Raw genomic sequence first — 27,481 nt, forward strand, 5'->3', positions numbered from 1 at the left:
ATGTACTTGAATTTCTCATAATTTTTTGAAACGATACCTTGGGACCCTTTCCTTGTCACTTCTCTTTATAGGCGGGGATAGACTTGAAAAACTTGGTGGAAGCGCACGAGATGATGATTGACGGAGCAACCGTTAGAACAGTTAGCTTTTCTCTAACTCTAAAGAGATATCAGCAGACAACATGTAGTCTTTTATATGTACTTTACATTAATTTTACATATACAGTCGAGTACACATATAACATACCATGGATATAACATACGGTTGTATAATCCTTAAAATTTGTTTCTTCACACTTATATATATTTTTACCTCTGTTATAACATACCCTGCTTAAAATACACACTGGTCATAACATACCAATAAAACAGTCTCAACCAAGAAATTAATTCGGATATAACATACTGAAAAAAACCCTAGAAAAATAGTCAAAAACACTTTTTTGTACAACATTCGTTTCATGAGGGTAATAAAACGTCTGAGAAAACGTCAATATATATATATATATATATATATATATATATATATTGACGTTTTCTCACAAAAACACGTGAATTTTTTCAATAACAAGAAATATTGCAAAAGTTGTTACATTTGTCGTCGACAGATGACGCTACAAATGTGTTTTCCATTCTATTGCTTCTTGTGAGCATTAAATGTAACTATTTTGACAATACAATTTTTGTTATTTAAAATACAACCTTATGGTTGGGAGTGATAAAAAGAACAATTATTTCAACCCTTACAGTAGCGATCCCGAGATATCTCGTGTTCTTAAAACCCTTTCAAAACAGTAACCCCAAGCCCAGATATCGTTGAAAGTTTTCTTCTCCCGATAGCATATCCCCCCCTCCAGTCTTGTCAATCAACTGCCAGTGGGCGGAGTCCGGTTTTGTCCAAAGTCTGATGACGGAAGGGGAGAGAGACAATGTTTTTCTTTTCCCTTCAAGACAGCATAAATAAAAGAAAACTATAGTTTTTCTCATCCTTTTTATTATTATTATTTTGTGTAGGGGGTGGGAGAACATTTATCAGCTCGCAATCAGAAAAACAATTCTTCTTAAAAATAGGTGGCAATTTCTAGAAGGTTTAGTGATTTCCAATTACAATGCGGATCAGAAAAATTTTAAAAACCGCCTAATCAATTCACTTACTGTTGTTGCAAAGCTTACTAAATTCAAGAGTATTGATTGGTGGAGTGTAAAATTCATGAACATCGACGGGGTGTTTTTTTTTTCTGAATAAATTGTACAATGTTTTCAATTCAAATGTAAAACCGTTAGCATGAACTCAAAAAAAATCATTAACATTTGCAAAAATGTATGCATGTTGTATTATTTTGTTTTCTAATAAATTTTCAAAACTTTTCAGATGTCATTCAAAAAACTACTGTTTACTGTATTCATGGAAAATTAAATTTCAATTACGAGCTGCATAAGCTTATTTTGTCTGAGATGATCTCAATAATAAATTTTATGCATACATACTGTTGCTGGAGCTGATTTCAAGACCTCGCTTTTTTCAATACACGCCCGTTATAACATACGATTCTCGAATCACCAAGTGGGTATGTTATAACCGAACTCAGCTGTACATAAGGTAATCTCGAATACGGGGCTCACTTTTGACCTTGCCCTGGGCAAGGAAAAGCAAACATTAAAATCCCTCAACTTGGCGGGGGGATGTCAGGTTCTTCAACGAAGATATTTTGTTTAAACTTGAAGTCCCAAATTAGTGGGGCCCATGCACACAGAGAAATCAGGTTCACTTCAAACAGTCCCGACGTTTCAATAACTATTGTTTTTTAGTTGGAAAATTGACTTCTTCAGCGTAAATTTCGTTACTTGAGCTGTTCTGAATTGTTACATAAGGCTTTTATGATCACTTTTGAACGTACGGTAATGCTGTTATGAAGCTTTTTCTTTAAAGGGAGCCATAGAAATCAGCTGTTCCTCTCTCTCAACCTTTTACATAATGACGAGTTGACCGAAATTAGCAACGAGTAAACGAGGGTTTATGAACATTGTTATCTATGAAAACTGGACGGGACCGAAGAAAAACGACGACTTAACCGGAGTGACAACTTACTAGGGGGATGACTTAACGAGGTTTTACTGCATGATATTTTTCCAACTAAGCAAGCCATTTCAGCTCTTACCCTAACTCATATCGGAAGACTTGACAATGGACATCCAGTTACTTCATTGCGCTTTACTTGCGCAATAACCGATTTGACTGGTCGACTTCATGATCAAATTGCTCGTTCAAATCTAGCCAAGAGTGACCAGTGTTTGAAGGCAAACAATTACTTGGTGTTCCAGTTTATTTAGAGACCATAAGGTCCTCCTCCGGTTCTTTTTTACTTTTTTGTACCTCTATCTTCATTATTTTTTCTTAAATGTCCCAACCATCGGTTCGATCATTATAAATATCATCAAATCAATAAATAAATAAAAATTATCAATCTATGCATTGCCTCCAATATTTCAGAATTATTTCAAATCTCCCAATTGAAAAAATGCCATTTGACTAATTATCAATTGCATGCGGAAAAATATAAATACTGATCGATTGCTTTACAGGAACCGATGAAGAAAGGGGCGTCTTGAAATGGAAAGAAAATGAGATTCAGCAAACAGGAGAATCGCCTTATGCACCTAACAGTAAGGCGTATGACTTGCCATGGATGATGCCTGCCATCAAGAGCTTTTCCATCTTTCAATACTTTCCTATCAGCCCTACGTTCAGGGAAGAAGTCATTAAAGGAAAACTTCTTCATTTAAAGAACTGCTGTCGCCGTGGTGGAAACCACCGCAACGCCAACAACGTGGTCACAAATACGGAGACGACACACTTCTGACTGACATGTACAAATAACTTATCATATTTTTTTACATTCCAAGTTCCCTTAACCCTTTCATTGACGAGGTTCTTGAACTGAAAATTTTCAAATCTAGACTACGTTATGGTCATTAATCGATACCAATGGTGACTCGTGGTGCGATATTCTGGGGTAAGGGAGGGCGCAGATTTCGAAAAATACATTGTCATCCATCGGTGAAAATATGTAGTCAAGTATTTACAATAAGTGAAGTTTTGCACTACATAGAGATGTGAGAATATTTTCAAATAAGTATGTACCATCAATTATTAGTTATTAAAATATACATTAATATAAATATTCTTGAAAATCTTCTCTTGAAGGACTTTCATAAATAACTGCAGAATATTCTCAAGTGTTATTTATAATATATATAGTAGCCCATCCAGAGAATATTCTTCTAAGGATTATTGTCGAGAATTTCACATCTCTAGCACTGCACTGAAAACTTATTTTTGTTTGTCAAATTATTTTTAACATTATCTGTATATCTATGCAATATAAAAATAACAATGCTCTATATCAACGCAGCATTAACGTAAATAATTTACGCAGTAAACCTGATCGATGTCTTAACAACGTTAAAAGTCGTCGTTTAGGTTTAGCAGTTGACATAGGCAATGGTTTTTTGCAAATTGTGAAAATTCACACTCTTCTTTCAACTTTATATTCTAATTTGAAAGGTGCATTATACTCTATAACGAAAAAGTTAGATTGCAGCATCATTATCAGGCGCGTAGTTTTCAGGGCGGCCAAAACGAGCGTAGTAACCTGTGCTTGACCATCTCTTTTCTCCCTTCTCTCGTGTTTCTAACTACTCAAAGTGTTTCATATCGGCGCACTACGGAAAGCGCCCAAAGAGGAAAGAAGAATACACAGCTCTCCATGGAAAGCGCCACCGAACCTTGGCCATATGATCCGTAATTTACTGGACACTTTTTGCCTTCAATCAGTGCTTCCAAAAATATTTCTTTTCTAATTTATCGAATTCATTTGAAAAAAAAATGTCGATGATATCAAATCCATTTGAAGAATTAAATTATTGACTTGAAATTTTAAAGGGGGCAGTTGCCTTCACACCTCCTTCAGGAGCCACTCCTGATCGTTACCGCAACGTCGTCTAGACTTGAACTAAAGAACTTAAAAGTGTTTAGTGGGCACTGACAGATTGAGTATGGGCACTAAGCTGTATAAGTATAGATGTAAGTTATAGAGCTGGGAAATAGTTTCATGATATGCATATCTTATGAAATTCAATATGTATTATATGTAAATTTCCATTCATCACAACACCATATGTATATACAAACAAATGTTTTTTTTTTGTTTATTTGTTTTTTTAAATGAAAATAAACTGTTTTCTCATCATTACCAGTGCTTTGTTATTTAGTGTTACACAACATAACAGAAATATTTCCATCTATTGCTAAGGGGTCATTCAAGTATTACGTTAGCATCGATCGGGGGGACTGGGTTTCCGATTTGCTGACTTTTGATGACAAGGGGAGCATAGGCGGAGATTGACTTGGAAGTCTGGGGGGGGGGGGCACGATGATGATGTCAGCTCATATATACATATATACATTAGATCAGTTATCTCCGTATCTCCGCCCATGAGGGGGAGGGGGTTTATATGATGCTTAGGTCATCAACCACCCTTTATGAAAATATGGAATATTTTTAATGGCATTTTACTCGGTGCACCAACTACAAGAAAAAACTTTCACTAGTTTGTGGGCACCTGAACTAACATTCACCCTATAGATAAGGCCCCTACAGAGCCACTTTAGTGATCTCTAAATGTTTCACTGATCTAGAAATGTGTCCGGGCCGATTAAGTGCTCTGGAACTGCGCGGAACTTAAACGATCTGTAAATGTGACGCTTAGTTCATTTTTACAAAATTATGTTCGAGGGGGCAAGCACATCAGATAACCCACAGGGCCCCATTTGTTCCCCTGGCCAAGGGTTTACCATATATGTCTTGGAGGGTTGGTTGCAATGAATTTCTTAAAAAGAAATTTTAAGTTGTTAGTTTTCAAATAGCATTGAAATTAACAAAAAATTGATTATAATATCATGTATAAAGGTATTTTCTTTCGAAATTTTATTTTTTAAAGTATTTTTTTGCATTAAAAATTTTTTCTTGGGGGGGGGGGGGAGCACGAGCCTCCTTTCTCCTTTGACCCCCCCCCCCCCGCGTAAGTCTCTGATCCCACTAATATGCCTTAGGAGGTAGGAAGCAGAGCTGACGAAATTTTGCTCACGGGGGGGGGGGGGGGGTAAAATGGCTAAAAATTTGCTGACGTATCACTTGAACGGCCCCTTAAACATACGGAAATTTTTTCCCATCAATTCAATTTCGTGCATAATATCTTTATTATTCGGTTATTAATCCAAGTCTGGACCAAGAGCTGCCCATTCCATGACGGCTACGTGGTTATTTTGAAGACACTCTTTTCTGTTTTTATCGATTATAGACCTATATATGCATTATCTTTCTGGAATACATGAAAATTGTCTACAAAAAAAAAACACATGCAAAAATGATTACAAGATAGTAATGATTAGGGCTAGGATTTTTATAGAATATAGAAGAGTTGATCCACTTTGCCCAAGAATATTTAGAAGACACCAACGAATAAGCATGCCGTCTTCAGAGGAAAAATTAATTTTTCCTCTGAAGACGGCACACATTGGTGTTGAAATGCATTAGGAATTTTATTATTTTTCGTGTATTTGCCTTATTCGTTGGTGTCTTCTAAATAGGATTTTTATGCCATAAAAACTTCTAAAATATATTCTACAAAAATGCATTTATGCCCTTAAAAAACTAAATATGCACTATAAAACAAAAAATATATGTCCTAAAAAATTATTTATTCCTATCTCAAATAACATTAGTTTTAGCAAAATAATATGATAATTGAGAAGTGTTTATATAGTCTAAACTATTCTAAACAAAAAATTCTTCGTTTTACCAACCAACTTTACCAACCAACGTCATGGAGCCAAAATTTCCCTCAAAAATTTCCCTTTTGAGTAAGTTTTACTCCACAAATTCAGAATTAATGTGCTGCCATCTATAGGTAAAAGTACCTAAGCAAGTACTGTATTTTGCTTTAGAAAAGCATTGCACAAAATTTAAAAAAAATTAATTAATTCTTTTTATTTGATAAAGACTCAAAATTTCCCACAAACACTAAAAATTACTTTGAATATCAGAGAATCAATTACTTACCTTACAATTTTTTTTGACAGTTAATGTACCAAACACACACAGAAATTTTTTAATGTAAGAAAAATAAAAAAAAAGAATCTGTTTATCTCTCGTTGTCTAGTCAGTGAAGACCTCGTTATGTTTTTCAGTGTTGATGTGTTGCAACACAGTGGATTTCCTTTCCACAGTTTTCAAAACAATGTTGTTTCATCTGTCCAGAAAAAACACTTTCTCACCATATTCAGAAAAGAATTTCTTTAGTTTCTATGTAGTCCTTTTAGGCAAGTTGAAAATTCAATTGCACAGTCAATAATACACGAATCATTAACAATCGATACAAAAATTATTTACACTTACAGGATAACTTCAGAAGAACTTGAAAATATTGAGTCCCTATATGGCTTTAATCTGGACCTGCGCGAGACTGATCAGATGCAGTAATTAATGATAATCTCATCGAGCCAAAATTTCCCTTTTGAGTAAGTTTTTCCCCACAAATTCAGAATTAATGTGTTGCCATCTATAGATAGAATTACCTACCCAAGTACTGTAGTTAGCTTTAGAAAAGCATTGCACAAAAGTTAAAAAATAAGTAAATAATTCTTTTTATTTGATGAAAACTCAAAATTTCCCACAAACGCTAAAAAATTATCCCCCACGGACCAATTTTAGCCAATTTTTATACAAATACAAATACGATGCCACAACAGGCAAATTGCCCAACGAGGTGGCTGACTTAAGAACATCATGGATCCCCGAGCCATTTTTTTTTTTTGGAGGCCCTACTTACTACTGCTACACCACACATGCACCCCGCCCCTGCGGAACCCCCAACGAATCCGTACATGCGGGAATGCGCGTGTACGTGTAGTGAAACCTGACGTGAAGTTGTTTTTGTTTCTCTGTAATGCTTGTTATGTGTAGTGCTGCCATCTGCCACCAGTTTTTCTAACTATGAGTGAAGTGTTATGATTGAATGATTTATCGTTGTAGGACTGTTGCTCTCTGTGGCGAGACTTTTTAACGGGGAGATCGGCTCGCATTTGCGCCTTGAAGTTGGGAACCACAGAAAACCAACTTCAGCCGACCACCACTGTGGGGTTCGAACCCGGATCCTCGCATCGCGAGTCCGTCACTATAACCACTCGACGACCACAGCGGCTCTCTTTCCCCACGAGTTACCATCATTGACACCGATTCAGATGACTAATCTATTTACGGCGACACACCAGTGTCATTGAAGGGCTAGTATTTTCATGCTCTAAAAATTCAATGTCATTGTATTGGTAGAATTTGAATTTCAGGATTTTTACCAATCGGCAATGATGTTCCATTTTTAGTTTACAAAAATCCTATCCCGTAAGAGCTCTCGTAAGAGGCGGGGACCGAAAAAACCAGTCTGAAGCGGGATTGGAATTACCGAAAATTATGCAAATATGCCTTAAAGTTTTGAAAATATACCCTATCACGTAAAAATGACGAAATATGCAAAAAAAAAAAAAAAAATATGCAAAGACATAGAAATCCGAGCCCTAGTTATGATATTTCTCAGAATTCTGCTGTCCATTAAGCAAATCGATATAGGTAGTTGGATTGAATGCAAAGGCTTCTCAGATTGCCACATGTCTTCCATTTTGTCTTCTAAGGTGCAGGAAGGTTAAGTGGCTCGCTGCAACTTTTATCCCCCTTAAGTGACCCACGACATATTTCCATATCATTTAACGCGGTCACCTCTCTTTTACGGCCAAATAATATATGTATAATTTCCCTCTTGTATAATAAAAGTATGCATTTCAAATCCCTGATTAACGGTTATCCCTCTTTTACGGACGAAGTTTTTTGTCCCACCGGTTTCCGCAAAAGAGAGGCTTTACTGTATAAAAATCAGTTATATCAAAACTAACAAAGTTTTTAAAAAGTATTTTTTTGTAGACCTGTGTCATATATATGAAAGAAAAATCACGTACCAGTGATATTGAATTGTCCAAAGTTTGTCGCTGCCTAGAAAAGCAATCGTGGGAGCTAAGATCAAAAAGAGGCGGATTTATAGTTTTTCCACTTCTGGCTAAACAAATTTTGCTACTTTCCTCCCATTTTTGTCAAATTTTCTTGTCCAATCATTCTAGGAATTTGAAGCCCTGGGCTATATATAGTCCGCTTAGCCTTCCTCTGATAAAGCACGTTTTAAAAATAATGTATAATGATGGTGTCATAGTCCATTTACAAAAGTCACAGATCATTTTCCTTCTTTGTCGCACAACACACAGTCAAGTTGCGCACACAGAAAACAGAACACAACTTTTCCTCTAGACCTCTCCCTCTCCTCTTCTATCTTTAGAAACCATCGTGAAGAGATTATCTGCATAGTCTTTATGAGGTACAGAAGTTGGTACAAAGCCCAATTGAGACGATGCTTATAGTATTCCATATTACCATCACAGCATATTACACACCATCTCAGAAAAAATAGCATCTCATCTAAGCGGATAGAACCGCTAGCTAATAAATGAGCACAGCATAACGAAATTCATTCCTTATGATGTACATTGCACTTAGTTTCAAATTATTAGGCGCGCTTTAAATAATTAATGAACACTTTTGCACACTTGTCTGAGTAAATTTCTGAAAATGGAAAAACAAATCTTCTCCTATGGGGGGTTATACAAATTTTGCCGCCCTTCTCCCATTCTACTAATTTTCTTGGCCGATAATTTCTCAAATTTACCACCCCTCTCAACTGGCCGCCCTGGGCTATAGCCCGGTAAGCCCCCCCCCCCCCCGTAAACCTGTAAATACGCCTCTGGAGTTAGAAATATGGTGAATGTAAGCTTTGAGGGCTTTTATCAGAAGGCAGCGCGCAAAGTTGAACGTTCAAGGGGATTTTTAAGATGGCTGCCAGGAGAAAGTACCTCAGGGAAAAGTGTGATTTATTACATAAAATGTAGCAATAAAATCCTGAAAAAAAAAATGAATGTAAAGATGAATATACTCTGCACCTGCATCATCTTGGCTGAAAAATTTTGAACGAAATGTATTATTTCTTTACAAAACAAAAAAATTGAAACTGAAAAAAATAGATTTGCCGATATTATATGTTTTGTTGCATTTCTTGAGTATCAAAAATGCAAAAATATTTTAAAAACTCAAAAAATGAATGCTCGGGTCTGAAAGGCTACAGGGAATATCCAATTTTTTCTTCGTAATATCTTTGTGCTGCCTCTTCCAGTGAAACTTCGGTTTAACGAGCATAATTTGTTCCGTGGAAGAGTTCGTTATCCAAATCCCTCGTATATCGAATCAAACTTCCCCGTAGGAAATAATAGAAACTCGGATAATTTGTTCCACAATTATTCATTCATATACAATTGACCAATAGAAACGGCATTAAATCAGTAATTTTTTTTTAACATGAAAACCTGTACCTTGATTTATTTTTCAACATAATTTCCACCAATACTAAGGCATTTATCGCATCGTACTATAGACTAAACGAATGAGACGTTTCTTGATGGAGAGACAACATCGTTAATATGAGAGATTTAATTAAATGATTAAATTATATGATACATCAGAGACCCATCGGGAGCGCATTTTCCTGCATGCGTCCGGTCTCACACTTCAACATCGAATGATACTAAAATGATAGTACCGCTACATGGCAGGTGTCTTTCTGCTACGCACCTACATCTAAAGAGCAGGTGGTATTCGCTAACATTCGGCCACCCTGCTACAAGAACGTCCTCGTTCACATGAAACATTATTTTGCACAGCACAATTTTTCTGAAGTATATCGACAAATACACTAATTGCAAAAATAAATTATGGAAACTATAAAACACGATACACAATATAAATGTCAAAATATAACAAAGTACAAAAATTAGTAAACACACATAATATGCATTGAAGTCAGAAAATAATGACAGTTCTCTCATAGTTCATAGTCTTTCAAATATGATGGCAATTTTCTCGCCCTTTTAGGACGGTTCACTCTGTTTGAATCATTGTCAGAATCGCAATAATCCTCTCTCGGTGTATATGCATTTGGTACATGATTATCATTGATTTGTCTCACTTCACCATTATCATCGTCATTTAGCTCTGAGTCAATAACTTGATCTTCATCGTCAATAAGATGGAATAGTTTCATCTGAGATGCATGGGCTGTTGTTGTATAATTTTTTTCGTCTTCCTCGCCCTTGACCACTTTGACGAAAATCAGTGATCTTATATGTGTCTGATAGCAGTATTCCAGCAACCACCATTGGACCTCGGTACTTTGCTTGTGTTTTGGTGCTTACTCCGGTCTGCTCTGGTAACCGTCGTACCACTATCACATCACCAATAGAATATTTAAAAGCAACGCTGTGATGAGCATCGTACATCTCTTTCATTTTCTCTTTTGAGTCCAGAATATTTTCTCGAGCTTGATCACGCAATTTGTTTGGTGACTCATATTCGGAAGACGTTGGCAATAATTCCGGTGGGAAGTGACCGGGTCTTTCGGGTTTGTACCCATGTAGAAGTTCAAAAGGGGACTTGCCTGTGGACTTACTGGGTGCCCAATTTATCGATCTTTGCACTTCAGGCAATACTCGATCCCAATCCCTATGCGACTCATTTTTAACAGACGAGGTTATCATAGGTATAAGAACTCTGTTTATACGCTCGACTTGACCATTTGCTTGTGGCCTTTGACTACAGATAAGTGTATGTCTGATTCCATGCAATTTACAGTAATCTTCAAATGCTTTTGACGTGAAGCAGGTTCCTCGATCAGTTATAACACGATGGGGAGTTCCATAATCATTGATGAATTCATCAAAGTACTTGAGTACACTTTTCGTGGAACAATTAGGACACGGTCGTAAACGAACAAATTTCGTGAAGTTATCAATAATGACCAAAAGTTCTTTGTTGCGATGAGAACTGGATATCAATGGTCCTAGGAAATCCATGTGAATAATTTCAAACGGTCTTTTACCTGGGAGTATAGGGTTCAATTTCCCTTGTTTCTTTCCTGATGGTGCTTTTGTAAATGCACAGACCACACACTGTCTCACATGTTGCTTGACGTAGCTCACCATTTTTGGAAACCAAAAATGTTCTCTGATCATCTGTACTACTTTTTCTGCACCATAATGATCTGAAAAGTCATGATATTTCACAGCAAGGTATTTTCTCATGGTTCGTGGCATCACAAACAACTTTCGTTGCTTGCAATTAATTTCTTCGATGCGATATAGTATACCTTCATTCAACTCATAGTTATCAATAGTAGATTTATCATGATGAGTACGTTTAGATACTGGCTTCTTGAGAACGGAAATAATTTTCTGAAATTCTTTGTCCTGAGACTGAATAAGAGAAACTCTATCTCTTTCGTTGGAAATGTAAAATGCCTTGGGATTTACATTAAATTCGCTTGGACCGTTAGAACGAATCCCGTCATACGATGTATTTTCGCATTCTTCCACAGGTGAACGACTGAGAGCATCGACGTGCGTCATATTCTTTCCAGGACAATGTTTCACCTCATAATCAAATTCGCTAAGTTGTTCAGCCCATCTCGCAATTTGAGGCTTAATATTTCGTTGAGTGTTCAAGTATATGATAGCAGAACAGTCGGTAACAAGCGTAAATTTCAAGCCAAGTAATAACGGTCGAAGTCGCGTCATTGACCATACAACAGCAATGAGTTCAAGACGACTGGAGTGGTACTTTTCTTCATTAGGATGAGTTCTACGACTCACACAGTACACCAGCCTTAGATTGTTGCTATTGTCACGTTGAAGTAGCATACCTGCTAATCCAACCGCACTTGCATCAGTGTGCAATTCTGTTTTGTCACAAGGATCGAATAATTTTAACACCGGTTGTGACACTAGTTTTTCTCGCAAGATCGCAAAAGCATTTTGTTGTTCATCATTCCATTCAAATAACTGATTGTTCCTAAATAAACGGTTAAGAGGAAATGCTATGATAGCATAACGTTCTATGAAGCGCCGAAAGAAACCAGTCAAACCCAAAAATCGTCGTAGTTCTTCTTTAGTCTTGGGAACTGGATACTCAGCTATAGCAATTAATTTCCTTGGCCCAGGCTTCAATCCCTCTCTGCTTACCACGAAACCAAGATATTCCACTTCAGGCATACCAAATTCACATTTGGATAGTTTCAATGTCACCCCAGCTGTTTGCAGTTTTTCCAGAACCTTTTTCAATTTTACCATCATGTCATCGAAATCACATGCGCCAAAAAATATATCATCAACAAAACATGTTACAGTGTTCCACAATAGATCACCCAAAGCAACAGACATCGCACGCTGAAAAACTGGAGGTCCATTTGCTAATCCAAAAAATAAACGAGTTGGCTCGAAATGCCCATCAGGTGTTGTAAACGCAGCTTTACGTGATGATTCATCATCCATTGGGATCTGGTTGAATCCTTGACATGCATCAAGAATGCAAAACATGCTAAATCCTGAAAGACGGTCAAGTAAATCATCAAGACATGGAAGGGGAAATTTATCTTTCACGGTTTGAGCATTTAACTGCCTGTAATCAATCACCATTCTGTATTCACCAGTCTTTTTGGGAACAAGTAGTACTGGACTACTGTACTCCGATATACTATCTCGTATAATTTCTTGATCTTTCATTTCAGTTGTAATTTTTCGCAGTATTTGTCTTTCATAATGTGAAGCACGGTATGGAGATCGTGCTACCGGTTTGCTTCCTGGAATTTCATTTATGTGCATCACAGCTGTATTGATGCATCCGATTTCGTCAGGTTCTTTTGCAAAACACGAACGATAATCATTAAGTAATTCGCACAGCCTATTTTTTTCTTGTTCCTTTATGACATCGCCAACTTTAATTTCTTCACAAATAATAGGTTGTCTATTGCCTGTGATTGCTTTTGCAATCATAACATCAGAAGCATCAACACTGGAATCAGGCTCGCTATTCTCATCATGCCAGAATCCACGCAAAATACCTCTATTTTTCTTTATTGGTATTTGGCATACTTCCTGAATTTTACACAATCTATCAAACTCATCGATATTAAGGAACTGTGACTTTCCTTCTTTCCGAATCATGATTAATTCCGGTGAATCGATAACATTATTACCAATGAGTACATTTGGTCCCTCAAAAGTATCGTCTTTTACGATATAGAATGTAATACTTCTCATTACTACATTATCTATGGCGACATTCACTTCTGTAATTCCTAGAGGTTTACTAAGACCACCAATACCTCTAATAGGAGAAATAACATCATTACGAACGTCGGCGTTTACCCTTTGAGCAAAATTTTGTTTCATCATAGAGATGTCAGCACCTGTATCTACAACAGCTTCAGTTTCAACCTCATTGATACGAACAGTTTTGTTGTGAGAAGGAATGTTTATTTTCGGCGTGAACATAGCTGTGTTCACCAGAGGATTTTTTGGTTTTGTTGAACAATCTTTGGTACCATGACCCTCTTTTTTACAAGATGTACAGAACTTCACCCTTTTTGGTTTAGGACAATCTCTGGAAAAATGCCCCTTCTGGTAACAAGTTATAACACGCGTTATGGTCTGCAGGTTTGCCAGTATCAATGTCCTTTCGCCAATGATTATCTTCTTTCTGTGGTTTGTTTTTGTTAAATTTTTCTCGAGTCAAGTTTTGAGTTGGCGGTCTAGAGCCTTTTGAATATTCATTATTATACACTTTTTTACCAGTGCTCATGACCACACTTTCATATTCGTCAAGCATTTCTGTCAACTTTACCACGGTTGTGATTTTTGACCATTCATCAATGAAATGATTACGAACATCTGTATCCACACTACGTTTTAGTTGATCTGTTACGATAAGTTCTTTTAGCCCCTCGAAATCTTTTATTCCCAATCCGCTTATCCATTCCTCGAAATAATTTCTCAATTCGAAACCAAAGTCCTTCCACGTAATTTCCGAACTTTTCTTGTGGTTATTGAAAAGCTGACGGAATTGTTCAGGACACAATTTGAATCGTCTCAACAGAAGTTTCTTAACATAGTCATATTCAGCAGCTTCCTGCTCAGGTTCTCTGGCAATGAGAGCAACAATTTCTGATGGTAATACACTAATGAGATGCGTAACCCAATGTTCTTTCGGGATGGACATGATCTTAGCCTGACGCTCAAAAGAGGTCATAAATAAGCTAATATCATTCTTCATATCAAATTTTGGGATCAATTTATGAAGATCTACTTTAAATGAACTATCATTTTCCCTCGCTAGACCCCCACCAATTGAACTTAGAGACAGTTCTAACCGTTTCTTTTCCAATTCCAATTCCATCCTTTTCATTTCCATTTCATCCTGACGCTTTCTCATCTCCATGTCATTTTGACGCTTCCTTTCCTCGCGCTCATCAATCTCTCGTTGTATTCTAGTTTCTATAACGGTATCGACAAGGACCCTAACAAATTCTTCCTCATAATTCTTCGAGTTTAGAATTAATAGTTTTAAATCAGCAACTTTAAAATCGGGATCAACTGTTTCCCCAAGCTCCTCGGCGAGAATTTTCAAGTCACCTTTTCTAGCTTTCGCTAAGAATGACATCTTGCAATATTAAAAAAATAATAATAAAAGAAAAGAAAATGACCAGTGCTATGGTATTATTGCTAAATAATGATACGGAATATATATATAGCATTAAATTGACTCTGATCATGAAACGAAAATAGTTCAACTCACCACTATACAACAACAATAAAAAAAATAAATCACTTCACTGCATATACACGAAAAGAAATAAATAAAAAAAAATGAATTCACTGAAAATTAATCGAAATTCGCGCAAAATCTTGTACATCGCACTTGCGCGCTAATATAACCCTCGCATCCTCAAACGTGGAACCATATAATAATGTGTGAAATAAATTCACTGTGGATCAAAGTTTGCGCAAAATTTTAAACATCACACTCGCGTACTCTCACCATCACAACACCTCGATACATCGGAAACGTCGCAGAATAATATACATCATGCACGCACTAATATCTCGCACTGCATATACTAATATCGCGCACTAAATCATCACAACATCAGTCATCATCATATTTTCACCAGCAAGGATAGGTCGTAGAATCACTGGAACATCGGAAATATCGTTGAATCACTGGAACATCGGAAATATCGTTGAATCTTTAACCTCAACAGCCATTAGACTACTTCGGGAATCCTCGGGTGACATCGGCAATCGTCGGGAGACATCGATATCTTCGGTAACATCGGAGATCCACGGAATCTTTAACCTCAACAGCGATTAGTAGACCTCGGCAATCCTCGGTAGACTTCGGATATCCTCGGGTGACATCGGAAACAGCAACCCGCGTCATCGGCAATCATCAGTAGAAAAGAAGAAACTTTTTTTTTTTGTTTCGTCGTCGAGAAGACAAACTTCGCAAGCTGCCGATTGTGGGCTCTAGTTCATAAACATCAACGCACGTGGGATATGCATAGCATCATCGTTATCACTATATATCTATGTCTATGTCTATATCTATCCCACTTCTGAATTATAGACTAAACGAATGAGACGTTTCAAGATGGAGAGACAACATCGTTAATATGAGAGATTTAATTAAATGATTAAATTATATGATACATCAGAGACCCATCGGGAGCGCATTTTCTTGCATGCGTCCGGTCTCACACTTCAACATCGAATGATACTAAAATGATAGTACCGCTACATGGCAGGTGTCTTTCTGCTACGCACCTACATCTAAAGAGCAGGTGGTATTCGCTAACAATACAACCAGCTTTTGAATCCCATCCTCATAGAAGACTGCCCCCTGATTTGACAACCACTGCAACACGGCAGTTTTGACCTCATCATCGTCGTCATGGCGCTGACCACATAGATGCTTCTGCAGATGCAGGAACATGCGGTAGTCACTGGGTGCTAGATCGGAACTGTACGGAGGGTGATCAAGTTGTTCCCAGAAAAATGAGGCGATGAGATCTTTGGTTCGATTAGCCACGTGTGAGCGAGCATTGTCATGAAGCAAAACGATCCCCTTACTCAACATGCCACGCATGGCCCCCACATCCTGAAGCAGGGCCCCTAGGCTGCGGTATTTTACGCCCCCCCCCCCGACCAGACTTTACATCGGCCCCCTTTATGATGAATTTATAGCGTGAAAAAACAAAACAAATGATTAAAATCCTCCCGGGCCCCAGGGCTGGAGCCTTGTCAGCCCACCCCTTGTGGGGGCCATGATGCCACGCCTTTTGTTTTTGGTTGCGCAACTTTCGATAATTTAAGCGTTCGGACACAATTTCATAGAGAGCACTTCTGGAAATTTTGAGGAAACTCATTAGATAATGACGAAATCGTAAAGCGTCGGTTCTCCCTCAATTTTTCGTCAACTTTCTGAACCAAATCTTCAGTAATGACGGAAGATCGCACACATTCGTTCCTCATCATGAACATTTGTGCGGCTATCTTCAAAAGCTTTAACCCACTTCCGTACCATTCCATCGCTCATGTTTCCTCCACACACTTCACTGATCTCACGACGAATTTCAGCCGCTTTTCACGCCTTTAGCACTAAGGAAACGAATCACAGCTCGTATTTCACAGTCGGCGGCATTCTTAATCTGCGGAGGCATTTTAAATACAAACAAACTTAAACATGGTCGAATGTTTCCGTAATGGCGTCTGTGGTTTGCCAACAGATCAGTGATGGTAACCTCGTCAAGCGAAATTTCCCTTTTGACTAAATTTTCCCCACACATTCCGAAAATTGTGCTGCCATCTATCGGTAGAAGTATGTAATCAAGTATTTTACACTAGAAAAAAAAAACATTGTTTTGCATTTATATATATTTTTTTGAATAAAAATTCTTTTGTTTGCTGAACTCTCAAAATTTTCACAATCCCAAGAAATTTCCCATGTGGACCAATTTTGGCCAATTTTTCCCACGAATATGGGAAATTTCCCGCGAGTTACCATCACTGCAACAGATGTAGGTACACAGCCAACACCCGCTAGAAAATTCTCTAGTAGGTGTTGACACAGCGCGCGTGTACGGAAAATACCGACCGCAGCGCTGCAGTGGCAGAATTTCAAAACGGTACTTACTTAACACTTTCGGGTCTAAGCCCGAGCCTGACCACGACCACCTAGATAACTTAGGTTATATAGGAGGTCGTGGCCTGACTCGGGATGCCATTTTTGTTCAAGGGAACTAAGCCCAAGTCAGACTCGGGCTTAACTTTTAACCCTAGCAGCTATAAAATGACTGAAATATATATGTTCCCAGTGTTTTTAAACTTAATATATAAATCTTCTAGTTCCAAAATAAATTATATATATATATACATACACATATATATATGTATTGTCTTCCTAAGTAAGGTAGCCATGTTTGTTGATGACAAGAGAGGATTTTTTTCAATAACAAACATTTTTAGTTATTTGTACAACATTTGGATACGTTTTTATTCAGAATTGTTTGAAATTTTATGTTAAAAAATGATGTTTTCTTATGCGGAACTTTTATTAAAACTATAAAACATACTTTTTTAATTATTTCTCATTAATTAATATTAATTAGTACCTTTAAATAATTGATATATTATGAAGGAAAAGAATTTGAAATTTCTAGCTAAAAATAAGTGTTGAGATGTATATATTCTAAGTATTTTAAAAAAAATCATGAAAAGTGCCAAAAACCCTCAGTCCACAGGTAAAAACACAGTCGAAATAGCTCAGACCCGAAAGTGTTAAAAAACACTCCTCGTACAACACAATAATAATATGATAAATACTACAATAAATTTATGATATTAACGCCATAAATAAACATACAATACGATACGATAATGTTTAAAAATTAGCTTACTCTCTAAAAGACGAGAGAGATTAGGACTATCGTGTTTAGGACGATTTATGGGCTCTGTTTGCAAACTTATTCTTTTTGTATGACTTTGGAAAAGAACCTATCCAATGACACTTGGATGTTTTAAATCCAAGTGTCATTGGATTAAACACTTTACTGTTTTAAACACAGTTTCTTTCCTAATACCATACTTGAATGGAACAAACTTCCCTCTACTATTGTTAACTTTCCAACGATCTCTGTCAAATGTTACTAAATACCTATGTGTAAATCTACTGCATCCTCCTGTATAGGCCTTTAAGGCCAACAATATTGCATAAATAAATAAAGTCACGTTCCATAATGCAATCAGCAAAATTTTTTGCTCGTTATGCGAAATTCTCGTTAACCGAAGTGTCACTGTATTTATAAATGCTATCTCGAACATCTTTCCTCAAGACTAGGGTGACCATACGTCCCGTATTTCCCGGGACAGTCCCGGTATTTTTTGTTTTTTTGGCCGTCCCGGCTTTTCGGCAAAAGTGTCCCGGTTTTTCCCGTATTTCACACGAAGCCTACATGAATTTTTAATCTTTATTGAAGTCAAAGATTGAAATTATTTTTCAACTCATAAATTATTGTATGATAATTACAACTAGGCTGACCATATTTCCTCGAAAGAAATACGGGATATTCGGATTACAAATACGGGAAAATGCGGGACATCGCCAATTATCGCCAAGAACAACGCCAAAAGTGAACAATGTTGCCAAATATTGCTGAAATTACGGAAAAAGAGCAATGGCGGGAAACGAAGCATTACTGCTAATTGCTGTGGATTCCACAAAATAAAACGCTCACCAAACCAAATATGGGAGAATAATGTTGTTATTTGTAGTTGTAATTATCATAATATAATTTATGAGTTCAAAAATTTCTTCAATCTTTGACTTCAATAAAGAATAAAACTCCAAGTAGGCGTCATGTAAAAAACGGGAGAAACCGGGACACTCTTGTCAAAAAGTCGGGACGGCTAGAAAAAGGAAAAAAACCGGGACTGTCCCGGGAAATACGGGACGTATGGTCACCCTAATTACAACTATATATGTGAATATTTATCTCCCACATATAGTAAACTTGGTAAACTTTTTTTTTTTCGTGGAATCCATTGCAATTTGCAGTAATGCATCATTTCCCGCCATTGTGATTTTCCGTAACTTCAACAGTATTTGGCAACTCTTTTTGGTTTTGGCGTCGTTTTTGGCGATAATTGGCTATGTCCCGTATTTTCCCGTATTTGGAATCCCGATGTCCCATATTTCTCTCGAGGAAATATGGTCAGCTTACTCAAAACTCAAGAGTAAACGTTATTTGGAAATAGCTTAGCTGTACGCCATCTATGAATTCCAAAGCACACCCCACATGTCTTGTATTGAACTATTTCTATAAGGGACCGTTCAAGTATTACGTCAGCAAATTTTTAGCCATTTTTCACCCTTCCCCCTTGTCAGCAAAGTTTCGTCAGCACTGCTCCCTACCTTCCAACGCATATTGTTGGGATCAGAAACGTACGCAGGAGGAGGTGGGGCATAGGGGGCTCGTGCGCCCCCCTAGACAAAAAAAAATTTTTTTTAATGTAAAAAACATTTAAAAAATTAAAATTTCGAAAGAAAACACCTTTAGGGGTCCTTCAAGTATTACATCAGCATCGGGGGGGGGGGGGGTGTTTCCGATTTGCTTACTTTTGATGCCAAGGGGGGAGGGGGGGTTTGAAGAGTCATCAACGTCATCAACCACTCTTTTTGAAGATATGAAATATTCTAAGCTGCTGACGAAATTTTTCTGTCAAGGGGGGAGGGGGTCAAAAATGGCTAAAAATCTGCTCACGTAATACTTGAATGGCCCCTTATATGTTATTATAATCGATTTCTGTTAATTTCTCAATGCTGTTTGAATGCAAAATTTCTCTTTAAGAAATTCATTGCGACCCACCATTAAGCCATATATGGTAAACCCTTGACTCGCCCTGAAGGTTATCTGATGTGGCTTGCCCCCTCAAACCGAATTTTGTGAAAATGAACTAAGCGGCACATTTACAGATCGCTTAAACAACCCGTGGCATGATTCCAGAGCATGTAAGTGGCCCGTGGAACAATTCCAGAGCATTTAATTGGCCCGTGGAACAATTCCAGAGCATTTAAGTGGCCCAAGGCACATTTTCAGATCACTGAAGTACGGCCGTGGCACATTCAAAGATCACTGAAGTACGGCCGTGGCACATTCAAAGATCACTTAAGTAACCCGCGACACAGTTCCAGAACACTTGAACGATCCGTGGCACATTTAGAGATCCCTTGAGTGACATGTGACACAATTTTAGAGCACTTAAGCGTAAGCGGCCTCCAGTGCGGTTCTACATCACTCAAGTTACCCGCCCGCGGAACATTCCCAGATTACTCAAGTGATCCGTGGCAATGGATCACTTGAGTGATGCGTTGCACAGTTCCAGAGCACTCAATCGGCCCGAACACATTTCCTGAGCACCTGAAGGATCCGTGAAACATTTAGCGATCGCTGAAGACGCTCTGTCAGAGAAATTTATCATTAGGGAGAATGTTAGTTCAGGCGCCCACAATCTATCGAAAGGTTTTTCTCGTTTTTGACGGACCGAGTAAGATGTCATTAAAAAATATTTCATATTTTCAAAAAGGGTGGCTGATGACGTAAGCATCATCCAAACCCCCTGCCCCTTGTCATCAAAAGTCAGCAAAATCGAATACCCCTTTCCACCCCCCCCCCCATCGATGCTGACGTGATACTTGAATGACCCCTAGTGCCGGGATTACACTAAAAATGTTTTAGAAAAGTTATTTTATAAAACTTTACTAATGCAACCAATAAGCATATCAGTTGCATTTTCTCGGACTGATTTCTCTAAAATTGATAGGTAGAGTACCGAAGTTCAGGCAAAATGCCATAAATGCCTATTTTCAAAATTTTGGTAAAAATGCCCTTTTCTGAAATTTCTGTGCCATAAATGCATATTTTTGAATATATTAGTGAATTTCAGGGCCATTATCTGGGCCATAAAACTTGGATATTTTTAGTAATGAGAACTTCAAAAGAATTGCTCTTTTTTTTTTTTAAATTTTCCAACTCTCAGTATTAATTGTCGTGTGGTCATAGTGACGGACTCGCGTCGCCACGGTGGTGGTCGGCTGAAGTTGGTTTTCTGTGGTTCCCAACTTCAAGGCGCGAATGCGAGCCGATCTCCCCTTTAAAAAGTCTCGCCACAGAGAGCAACAGACCTACAAATAGCGCAAATTCAATCATAACGCATCACTCACTTTACTTCTGAAAGAAAGATGGCAGCACTAAAAATCATACACAACACTAGATACGCACTCAGACTGTTAGGTACACACACACTTACACTTCCGGTACAACACGCTAGGTAGTAAATTGCCCATGGCGATAGATCTGAGTTGTGCTCGGTTTGAAAAAAAAGAAGTATTATTTGTGTCATCAGAAAGCTCCATTTAGACGCAAACGAGTGATCAGAGATATTGGTGTTGCCATGCATTAACTTTGCTTTGACCGGATGACGTTAGACGTGTTTCAGATCAACAAAGCTCGTGTTAGAAAAGCAGAGGGAAATTAGAAGTTTTTGTTTCTCTACATGCTTTACATGTCTCGCGTGGACATTGGACTGTGTGGTGTATGTATGACCGATGAGTGTCCAAAGAGGTCATGAATTGACGTCATGGCTCAAGGCGACACAAGGCTCATTGACACAAGGCGTGGTAGGAGCACAGACAGGGCCAACACCATGTATAGCAGAAGGAAGACTGGAACGTGGACTGGAAAAAATTGTGAAATCTTTTTTGCAGTATGCAGTAATGTAAGAACAATAAGTTGATTGTTTTCTCTCATCCAAGCTCACACACCGTTGAAATTTTCCTGTTGCAATTCAGTTTAAAACAATTTACCTTCGAGCTTCATGTATGCCGCAACCTAGGTATGTGATTGTTTCAGCAGGTGAGGCCAACACCATCTATAGCAGATGGCCTCCGCGCGAAGCTCGTGACGTCACTGAAGAAGTTCATCTCACCTATAGCCGTTGGATATAGCAGTCTGACGCATGCGCCATCACCCTTTTTTGTAGTATATCCAATGGCTATAGGTGACATGACCTTCTTCAGGGAAGTCACGAGCTTCGCGCAGAGGCATTCTGCTATAGATGGTGTTGTCTGGTCCCATGTTGTTTTGATTTATTTTTATTTTATTTTTTATTTTTTTTTTGCACCACAAATGCACTGCAAACAACTATGGCTATTTACTAAACATATGTATTTAGTATCGATTAAATTTACCAGAGTCGCCCTCAGGGACGTGTGACAGATGCGGCCACACAGGGCCCCGCACTTGAAGGAGTCCCGCATACGTGGTAATATAAAAAAATAGTTAATTTTTTTACAAAAATAGAACACGATAGACATGTTTCAACTATAGAAATGATAATGATTTATTCATAATAATACAACAAATACATGAAGATTATTCGTAACTCGAAGGAGAGAGAGAGAGCCCCACAGATCATTTTCTCTACTGTCTCCACGTCTAGTAATGGTGGTCCTGGAATTGGTCTAATCCTGAGGGTCTACTAACATTTCATTTTTGGCTTGAAATCAATTTGTGTATCCGTCTTCTCCTGTTTGAGTATCTTGAAGGGGATTTGTTATTTAAATCACCGCAAGTTCCGTAGATCATATATTGGTCTTGATGATTTCATGAAGGAGAGGATCATTTATGGGGGTCTGGTATCTCCGCACAAATAACACTATCCAGTTTATCTGGAGAAATACGTTGTTGTAGCCACAACAAAATGTGTATATGAGGCGAACCACGCTTTTGCCATTCGACAGAATATATAAAACAACGCACTTCCCCAAACAAATTCTCCTTTGTTAGCAATGCCACAAACGTTTCAACTTTCAAGTGAAATGTCCTGGCTACATGATATCATGACGCTCGTGGGGCTTTTGCCCAGATAGTAATGCATTTGCAATTTCTTTCCATCGAGGATTAAGCGTAAATGTAACGAATAGATCAGTAATAGCGAACGTATGTCATGGTGCCCCCGAGTCTTCTCACGCATATGCCGTGGTGCCTCAGTGAAACATGATGGTAGCACTATCATCTGCCCAAGATGAGTAACATTGGTATCTTTTTTCCCTATAGCATCTCTAAGATGTATGTAACTATATATCAGCTCTGAGTAGCGTCTGGTTGTTTCTGATGAAATTTAACCGCTCGGTCTCAGTTTTTGCGTACATTTCAACTAAGTATTGGCTAAAAAGAGATCGACAGTACAATAAATGATTGGTATCTGTTTTTCTGATCATGATGAGGTAAAAATAAAAGTTCAATGCAGAAACTTTTTCGAAGGAGTAATTTAGTTTTTGGGTCAGTCTGGGAGATGTCGATTTAGTAACCATCCTCACCACGACAGGTGCATTAAATCGTCCTCTATGAGCATCGGCTGGTTATCTATCAGCATGTATTACAACCTCAAAGTTCTTACAATTTTCGGGTACTTTCCCGAGAGTACTTTTCAAGTCTTTTATGTACGGATTATTATGGTGCAAAATCACCTGCAGCTGTTTTATCAGACCTTGCTTTACATCAGGGAAGTTGCTGCCTCTTAGGCGTGCCTCTCTCTCATCCTCTCTAACAAAATAAATCTGTAGGAATTGAGGGTCTTGTTTAGGCAAAGGTCGCAGACTACCAGTCAAGTTGGTACACCTGAACCTTCACTTTGGAAGTGGGCATAAATCCATCTTCCATTATTTGTTTTGCTCCAAAAGAAGTCATTTGGAAGCAGCCATTGTGTTTTCTTATGCGGTTCATGAAATGTATGTGGGGTGCAGACCCATGATCAAACTATAAAGCGGCTCAGGAAGAAGCAAAAAAGCTGTACTTTAGATCTGTACTTTACCAGCACTACAGCACATACCAGGTGTCTTTTCTTTAAACTTAAGGGCGTTACAGTATATGCATTCATGACTCATAGCGCTCAGGGATACGGTTTTTTCGGTTTCATAAGCTATCTCGGAGTCGTATTTCATCCCAGAAAAAGCTTTAACCTTCCATGGAAGTAATCGCCTCTCCGATCGTCCTACTGAATTATTCTGCTCATGCCTACAAACTAATGCTCTGCGAACCTCCTCTGGATGAGTTTGCTGGTAGTTAGCTGCTACAGCTCTGTTAATCTCCGAATGATTATGCTGGAAATTAGCTGTTGCAACTCAATGAAATTCCTGATGGTTTCGCTAGTAATTAGATGCTGCTACTCTGTGAGCCTCCGGATACTTTTGCTGGGGGCCGTTCAAGTATTACGTAAGCAAATTTTTTGCCATTTTTGACTCCCTTCCCCTCCCCGTTGTCAGCAAAAGTCAGCAAAACGCTGACCCCCTCACCCCCTCCCTTGCCAGAAAAATTTCGTCATCAGCTCTGCCCCTCTGAATCCAACTCATATTTTCATAAAGGGTGGTTGATGACGTAAGCATTATCCAAACCCCCGCCCCTTCCTCTTTGTCATCAAAAGTCAGCAAATCGGAAACCTCCTCCCCCCCCCCGTCGATGATGACGTAATTCTTGAACGGCCCCCTGGCAATTAGCTGCTGCGTGTTTTTGTTTGTATTTAGTAGCAGAATGTATGAGCTGTTTTTTTCTGCTGGCATCTGTAAATCTATCACAACACTTCTTAGTAGGCTTCTCAGAGCTGATTATTCCACCAGAGTTGTCAGATTGAGAAATAGATGTAGTCGATCCATCTTCATGAGGCAAATGAACATCAAAATATCCATAAAATAGGTCTTGCATAGACTTAAAACGCAGTCTCTTTACGGGGTTCCCTTCTACACCAAATTTCTAAAACAGCTCTCCATTGCGATAGACTCGAAAATTGTCAAAAATATTTATTTAACTCGCATAAACCTCCATAAGTAAGAAGTAGTCGGCAGAACTGCTATAATTATTTCTAGCACTATCATGTGGCATGATAGAAAAATTTTCCCAGTGACTCACCACGTGAGCCACTATCTCTTCACGTACCTCCCGGGTATGTATGTCATATTTATATGACACTTGAGTGTCATATAAAACAAAGGATATTGCCGTAAACAGGCAAGCTCCGACACCAATAATTGGAACGATGGTGTGAGGCGTCATTGTGCCATTGATGTTTAATATTTCAACAACCATGCTAATTTTTTAAATTTATAATGCCAAAATGTTATCAATTTAATATACCTAGGCACTAAGAAATTAGAATACGTACAAAAAATATGTGAACGCTAAACATATATAGAAAGAGGGGAAAGACTGAATCTCTCTCTGAATAGGAGAATTTTTTTACACGAGATTTATTCTCGGGACATTACAGCGCCTTAAAGAAGGCCTAGGTAAGCCAAATCAGAGGGATTAAAAAATCTTAATGGCCAGTCAAGTCAGCATCTCCTAGAGATAGAAGGCCTCTGTACTGTTTGCCACAAACGTCATTCAGACTACCTAGCAAGTTTGCTACATTTGAAACACAGCATCCTATTTCGTTTCTTCTTATTCCGGCGTTGAATCTTCTTGATTGGCTCACAAATACCGCATAGTGATTGGATGTGGGGCATAGAAATCACCAATTCTGAGCCCGATCATTTATTTTCCTCACAACGATGATACTGGCACGAGCAGGGAATTTTTTCCCCTGAATATTCTGAGGGGAAATGGACTACTTACTGACGTCACAAGCAGACTTCTATCTCTAAGAGGTGCTGTCGAAACCGGAAAATCCCTACACAGAATCATCCGATAATTACACCTCCAGCATCACTATAATCTTATCCCCTTATAATCTATGTTATCATAAATGCAAGGTATGTATACACACGTGTGATTGCCTTTATCACAAACGGCACTAAACTAAACAATATTCTAATGGTTTCGATCACACTAATCATCATGGCATTGAAAATAAGAAGAAAAAAATTGCCTGTTTCTTCACCAATATCGGGCGATCAGTAAAGCATTATTTATACGGAAGAGATAATGGAGTCCGAGATTTTTCGTAGAAACAAGGAGCCTCCTACATCATATCCAATGACAGCTTGTTCTTTTAGTATCAATACACGATTGCGTTGGTGACGACATGAATTTTTCGAGTTTTGATAAAGACGTCTGTAATTGAAACTGATAACGATTGTCTCAGCCTATTTCGCGTGAGACAACTTAATCTAGTTAAAACCCGTCCTCTCCACTAAAATACCATTAAATAGCTCGATTTATTGCCTGAAAAACCTTTTCATTTTCAAATCTCGGCTGACATCATGGGGCCGAAGACAACTGTCGTTGAAGTAAGTTTCGTTGAACGCTGTCATTTCTATTTCTTACATCTTTATGTAAGTCGATGCGGTAAAAATGTATTATATTTAGAATGAATTAAAAAAACTTCTTAATAATTATAATTATTAAGAAGTTTTTATTCATTCTAATACATTGGTTTTTAACTTTTTTCCTTCCCGCACCCCCAGTATATTGCGACTTAAATTCCCGCATGGATGATGCGTTTCTTTTTATTCGTTTTTATCTGTTAGAAAGTTCAGTTTTTTATTCTGGAAATTAATTGCATTAATTATCCATTAATTAATTTCTATGAATTCTTTTATATATTATTTAATGTGTTTTTTGGCTGTGGCTAATATTTATTTTCCGTTTTATTTATTTATTTATTTATTTTTAAATTAATTCAAAAACGAAACTAAAGAAAAAGTTACTATTTCTTAACACTTTTTGAGATTTGGAAAAAAGATTCATGTGAATAGTTCTTGCTGTGACACTTCTCGTGACACTTATGCATTCTCATTGATTCCAGTCACAACAACCACTGTTCTAATGTAATACATTTTTATGAGGATTAAAATACGGTGATACCTGGCTAAAAAAACGAACGCCTCGACTTACAAAGAAAGGGCCCAAAGATGTCATCCTCAAAAAATTATGAAAAACCTGAAAAGGAGGACAAAAGGACGAATTTTTCGTAACGTAGGAGGACGATTGATATGACATCAAAAAGAAAGAAAAACCTAAAATAGGGTTACTAGATTTGGAAACTGATAAGGAAAGAGTCCCAAGGTGTCGTCCTCAAAAAATTATGAAAAAGTTCAAGTATATTCATCTCACCCAGCAACACATAAAAGCAAAAAATTAGCAGTGGAATGCAATTATTAAAGCTACAAAAAATTATTGAATATGACAACACTTGGCTACTTATCACCTCTCGCGCTTCTTGATGATATCTATAAATATATATATATATATAATGTCTTTCCCCCCCCCTTTCCCCTTCAGTTTTTTTTTTATAGAAACTAGTTATTTTTTTCTCTCTTTCCCTGTCTGTGCTGTACCTATTCAATACCATCTATAGTAGATGCCCTCTGCACGAAGCTCGTGACGTCACT

The 27,481-nt window shown here is 37.8% G+C and overlaps 2 protein-coding genes across 4 annotated transcripts in view; both read left to right on the forward strand.

The window, feature by feature from the left end:
* Window positions 1-3,873, forward strand: part of LOC149073970 (solute carrier family 23 member 1-like) — a 42,769-nt gene extending 38,896 nt beyond the window's left edge. For all 3 annotated transcript variants that reach the window (XM_089246585.1, XM_089246586.1, XM_089246587.1), the window contains exon 12: window positions 2,583-3,873. In XM_089246585.1, the coding sequence (XP_089102711.1) occupies window positions 2,583-2,860 (278 nt within the window). In that variant the 3' untranslated portion in view covers window positions 2,861-3,873. The remainder of the gene's footprint in view (window positions 1-2,582) is intronic.
* Window positions 3,874-26,248: 22,375 nt separating this feature from the next.
* Window positions 26,249-27,481, forward strand: part of LOC149073971 (solute carrier family 23 member 2-like) — a 29,461-nt gene continuing 28,228 nt past the window's right edge. The window contains exon 1 of the mRNA XM_089246491.1: window positions 26,249-26,377. Within this exon, the coding sequence (XP_089102617.1) occupies window positions 26,351-26,377 (27 nt within the window). The 5' untranslated portion in view covers window positions 26,249-26,350. The remainder of the gene's footprint in view (window positions 26,378-27,481) is intronic.

This window comes from Pholcus phalangioides, unplaced genomic scaffold (genome assembly GCF_987345545.1).
Source record: "Pholcus phalangioides strain wild (caught in Gottingen) unplaced genomic scaffold, Ppha-v1.0 ptg000017l_1, whole genome shotgun sequence".
Lineage (NCBI taxonomy): Eukaryota > Metazoa > Arthropoda > Arachnida > Araneae > Pholcidae > Pholcus > Pholcus phalangioides.